The following is a 5287-nucleotide window of genomic DNA, read 5'->3' on the forward strand; positions in this document are numbered from 1 at the left end:
TTTTGTCCGCTTCTTTGGCTGTCTGATGTTTTTTTCCGCCGGCACGGATGCCTCAATTAACTTACACCATTTTTCCGCATTATGCCTGAGGATGATATCCGGTTTGTTGGCAGGCACAGTTCTGTCAGTGTGGATTTGTTGATCATACAGAACTGCGGATAGACCTGCTGTCGACAGGCCAAGTAAGCCAAAATTTTATTGTGCCTTTCTAAGTATTCATGTTTTGCCAGTATCGAAAAACCGGAAATTAAATGATCGATGGTTTCCGTTTGCGATTGGGAAATTCGGCACTTGTCATCTTAGCAGACTTTTTTTCGTGCTTTTCTTATTAACATCTCAAGCGTTCACTCTTTTTAAATATTGTCCGTGTATTATTATCATTATTATTATTATTATTATTATTATTATCATGCGACGGTTTAAAATTATCATTAAATCGAACGGTGCGAACTTTATTTCGATTTGTCGGGTTTATAAAATTTTTTAAAAGGTATAAAAACTGATTATTAATTAAAAATTAACAACGAGGTTTAATCAAAGATTACCGAAGAGAAAAGATGCAAAAAAGAGAGAGAGATTAAGAGAGAGAGATAGAGAGAGAGACGGGAAAAGTTTTTTTTCAAAGAGCTTTACGTAAAGCTATAATCATTAGTTAGGTAATTAAATATCAAACCGTGAATTTAAAAAAAAAAAAAAATTTTTAATCTTCTTATCGACACATTAACGAATATTTTTGGGAAACGTTTTATCATCACGTTCGTTAATGCGTAAAATTTTTTTTTTATTTTTGCTGTTTATTTTGATGGAAAATTTTCACGCATATTTTCCATCGTTATCATTGATTGTTGATATTTCACCTGTTTAAATTAAATCAAAAAGGAAAAACCTAAATTAAATTAAAGGAAGGAAAACGATCGCCATGAAAATGTTGTTTTTCTTTTGTTAATCATATAAAAACCGGATATCGGAGACACAATCCGGAAAAATGTTGTAAACTAACGGGAGTTTCCGGACCGGAAGAAAAAAACAACCGAAAAAACGGAAGAGATGGAAGAAAAGTGGGATGTAAAAAAAGACAAAAACTATTTCGGTCATCATTTGAGCACTGGGAGCCATGACACGTTACGATTAAAAATAGAAAAAAAATTTCAAGGAGATTTTCCAAGAATTTAAAAAAGGAAAAACTCTAAAAGGAAATTATGCGTGGGACTTGAAACCTTATTTTTCAAAAGATTTTATAAATAGGACGACCGCCGCCGCCGCTGAAATTTAGAAAATCGAGTTGAAACCTGAAATAAATTTTTGTAAAAAGTCCACGTGACGAAATCAAAGTGAAAATGATGATAATAATAATAATAATATTATTACGCAATTGTATTCGTAATAATTAAATATTTATCGGGTTTGGAAAATTAAAATGAATTTTTGAAGAAAACATTACCCGCCATTTTCCGAACGCGAAATTAAAATTTTTTTTTGTTGTCGGAAAATTTGAAAACACGAAATTTATTTTAACGCGTATAACATCATCATTAATTTTTTTTCCTTTACGATTCCCGGGATAGAAAAAGGGCAGGGAAGGAGGAAGGGGAAGGAGGAGGGGGATTTTCCACGGATTTTTCAAACCGATTAAATAATTTTTTTAACATTTTTTTTTAAAATCCGAAAATGGAAAATTTACGAAACGAAAATAAACGAAACGTGTTTGTTATTTAAAAAAATTTAGGTGTTGATTTTTTTTTATGTCTGATTCCACGACAAAAATAATAGGAAAATTTTTAGTATCATCCGTGGGATTAAAATTTAAAAAGGCCAGATGTGTAAAAAAAAAAAAAAAATTTAATTGTTTGACGTTATAAAGTTATAAAATTTTACGTTAAGTTTAAAAAAAAAAATTTTTTTTTTTTTTTTCGCTCGACATTAACGAACTTTTACCCCCGGATGTGATTTATTAAAACATTTAATAAATTTTGAGGTTTCGAAACTTTTCTCACATTTTTCCATTCGCCCCCTTTCCTCCTCCTCTTTCCCCCCCCCCCCGGTGCAAACGCATAAACTTTGACGTTAATAACCCTGGAGAAAATAAGTAATTTACTTTTCCCGTTTGTTGTAAAACAACAACAACAACAAACTGACTTCAACAAATCCTTAACAGAATGAAAAATTTAACATTATTTAAAAATAAAAATTCAGGCACGAATGGTTTCCTTTGAATTCCTTTGTAGATTTTCTTTTTAGAACGCCGAGAAATATTCTTAGAACGTATAAAGTTTGGTTGTTGCCTGCCTTTTCGAATTTTTTCCCTTCTCTCTCTCTCTCTCTCTCTCTCTCGAAAGACGTGTTTATTAATTTTATTATTATTATTATTATTATTAAGTTTTATCCATTTGAAAATTTTCTGATAATGAAAAACGTGGCGTTAGGCATTAAAAAAGTCGTAAAAAAAGGGGAAAAAAAAGGGAAAAAAGGGTTTTTTCGTAAAAATTCCACCATTCTGGAAATATTTTCTCATTTTTATTATCATCATCATCATCATTTAAAAAAATAGGCTAAATGACGTCATTAGGGAGGGGGTGGGGGTGGGGTAAAATCGGTTACGAAAAAAATGAAAGGAGTTAAAATTTAAAAAATTTTATTCATTATATTCTTTCACACGCGAAAGACACGCGCACACACATCAATTAAAAGACAAAGCGGAAGTGACGTAATTGTTGGCATCGTCTTCGTCGTCTTCGTGTTGGATCATTCAGAAGAACTGTAAACGCGACAGCAAACGGTTTTCTCGCACATCATCATTTCCATGACGCCATTAACGAAAAATTCTCTTAATATCGTCACAGGTTTGGCTCCCATTTGCATTTCGACGAGTATGTTGCCATTTTCGAAAGACATTATAGTCTGAACATAATTACCATCGTAACCTTCCTGAACAAATTTTTCGCTGGGTCTGAACTTGACGTTTTTCGTTTGATGTTCGCTCGCCATCGTCAATACGTAATCATTTCCGTATTGTCTCAATTGTATCGTCGGCCTTTCTCTCACTTCCTGTTTACGTTTTAAAGGACCCGCACCGACTTCCCTAAGGAAAGCATCGTAATTATCGCTTTTTATCAGCCTGTACGTTTTGGTATAAATTTTTTTATCCATGTCTCATGTGATTTTTTTTAATTTTAATTTTGATAACCCGTGTCCGAATCGTGTTTGTAAACAAAAAAAAAAAAAAAAAAGAAAATTGTAAATTCTGCAGGGAAATTTTTCCCTCATTCTTACGTACACGTCATCGCTTCTCTCATTTTTTTTTTTTCAACGGGGAAATTTTTTCTCATTTTCATTCTTTCTCTCGTTCTCATCGTGTGTTCTTCTTTTAAATAATTAAACTTTTTTTTTTCTTTTTCTTTTTCTTTCTTCGAATTTCTTTTTCTTTCTTTTTTAAAAATAAATAAATAAATAAATAAATGTTTAATACCGCGAAAAGAAAAAAAATTCTTTTAAAAAAATAAAAAGGGAAAAATATGTTTCGTTAAAAAAAAATTTTTTTTTTTTTTACTGAACAATAAAATGCTGGAAAAGGTTGTGACGTTTTACATTTCGTTCGTTTTTCCTTTTTTTCGGGGGAGGGAAGGGTGGGGAAGGAAGTGGGGGGTAGGAAAAAAGTTTACGCGAAAAATTCAATTTAAACTTTTTTTATTTATGAGTATGCATAAAGATAATTTTTTTTATATTTTTTTTATAGGCTTCATAGATATGCTAAAGCAGCAGCGAATGTAGATTATCCGGCATATGGTGTCACAGGTCCAAATAAAGATTTTTCACCAACTTCCGGTGATAGAAGATTAGCACAGTCCGCCCAAATGTATCATTATCAACATCAGAAACAGCAAATAATTGCGATGGAAAGGTTAGATTGGGAAAAACAAAAGTAAATTTTTCTCCCCATTTTTCTAAAAATTTAATTTTATATTTTTTTTTTTCTATGGAAAAGCGCAAACAATTCCGGAAGACGTTGTTCCATTTCCGATGCGGAAAGCGAAGAAGAAAACGAAGAAGGTGATTATACAGTTTACGAATGTCCTGGATTAGCACCGGTAAGACAAATCAAAAAAAATAAAAAAAAATAAAAAAATATTGATTAATATTTCTCCGGTTACATTTTCGTGACAACCTCATTCATTTTAATAATAATAATAATAATAATAATAATAAGAATTATCATCATCATTATTACTTCAAAAGTCGTTTTTTTCCTTCATTAATTTCTTATATCCCAAAAAAAAATTTCTTTTTTTTAACCTTTCCAGAACAATAATCAAAAAGTATAATTTTCCAATAAAAAAAGGAAAAGGAAAAAAGAAAATAATAATAATAATAATAGCATGTCGTCATCCCTGTACGCCTTTAAACAAAAAAAATTCAGCCTTGTTCAGAAGAAACAAAACAGAAAAAAGAAAAGAAAATTTTTTTTTTTTTGTAATTTTCCTCATTTTAAATACGGCAAGTGTACAATTAAAAAAAAAAAAATTATCATTATTATTATCATCATCATTATCGTAAATTTAATTAGTAATATTATTATCATCATCAAAATTTTTTTTTTTTTGAATTTTAAAATTCCCAGTTTTTTTTATTTTCAAGTTATGACGTTATAGTTTTAATTTTTTCGAAAAAAAGGTTGTGATAAAATTTTTAATGGGAAATTTATTATTATTATTATTATTATTATTATGATTTTCAGACTGGAGAAATGGAAGTGAAAAATCCACTTTTTCAAGATGAAAAAACATCGGATAACGTTAAAACAACGGATACGGATAAAATGAATGAGAGTCGGGAAGTTAAATAAAAAATAATCATATGGAAAATGATAACTACAAAAACTACAATTATTATCACTACTACCACCACCACCACCATCTTCATCATCACGATGATAACATCATATATATATATAAGAATATTAATGTCAATTGTATTAATCAAACTACAAAAACTACAAAAAATTAGATATTAGTCTTTATTATGATAACGAATTTTTTTTTTTTTTTTTGTTAAAAAGGAAACTCGTCGTGGTTCACTTAAAAACATTTTTTTTTTTTTTTGTTATTTTAAAGGGAAAAAGTTTAATGATGATGATAATAATAATAATAATAATGATTGATATCATATATATGTTAAAACGTTTTCGAGAAGTTTCGATCAATAAAAAAAAAAAAATGTCGTTCGTTTTGTATTGATTCTTTTTTCTTTTTTTTTAAAACAAAAATTCGGTGTTGGGGAATTATTATTATTA

The 5287-nt window shown here is 29.4% G+C and overlaps 2 protein-coding genes across 2 annotated transcripts; one reads left to right on the forward strand and one right to left on the reverse strand.

Moving 5' to 3' along the window:
• Window positions 1–2742: 2742 nt before the first annotated feature.
• Window positions 2743–3147, reverse strand: Phum_PHUM500900 (fatty acid-binding protein, putative; the record flags this gene model as incomplete). Its single annotated transcript, XM_002430777.1, has 1 exon — window positions 2743–3147. The coding sequence occupies one exon, from the start codon at window positions 3145–3147 to the stop codon at window positions 2743–2745; it is 405 nt and encodes a 134-aa protein (XP_002430822.1).
• Window positions 3148–3558: 411 nt separating this feature from the next.
• On the forward strand, window positions 3559–4840 carry Phum_PHUM500910 (uncharacterized protein; the record flags this gene model as incomplete). Its single annotated transcript, XM_002430778.1, has 4 exons — window positions 3559–3578; window positions 3734–3898; window positions 3983–4085; window positions 4733–4840. 4 exons carry the CDS (start codon window positions 3559–3561, stop codon window positions 4838–4840), a joined length of 396 nt encoding a protein of 131 aa, XP_002430823.1.
• Window positions 4841–5287: the final 447 nt, after the last annotated feature.

This window comes from Pediculus humanus, genomic scaffold (assembly GCF_000006295.1).
Source record: "Pediculus humanus corporis 1103172108268 genomic scaffold, whole genome shotgun sequence".
Taxonomy (NCBI): domain Eukaryota; kingdom Metazoa; phylum Arthropoda; class Insecta; order Psocodea; family Pediculidae; genus Pediculus; species Pediculus humanus.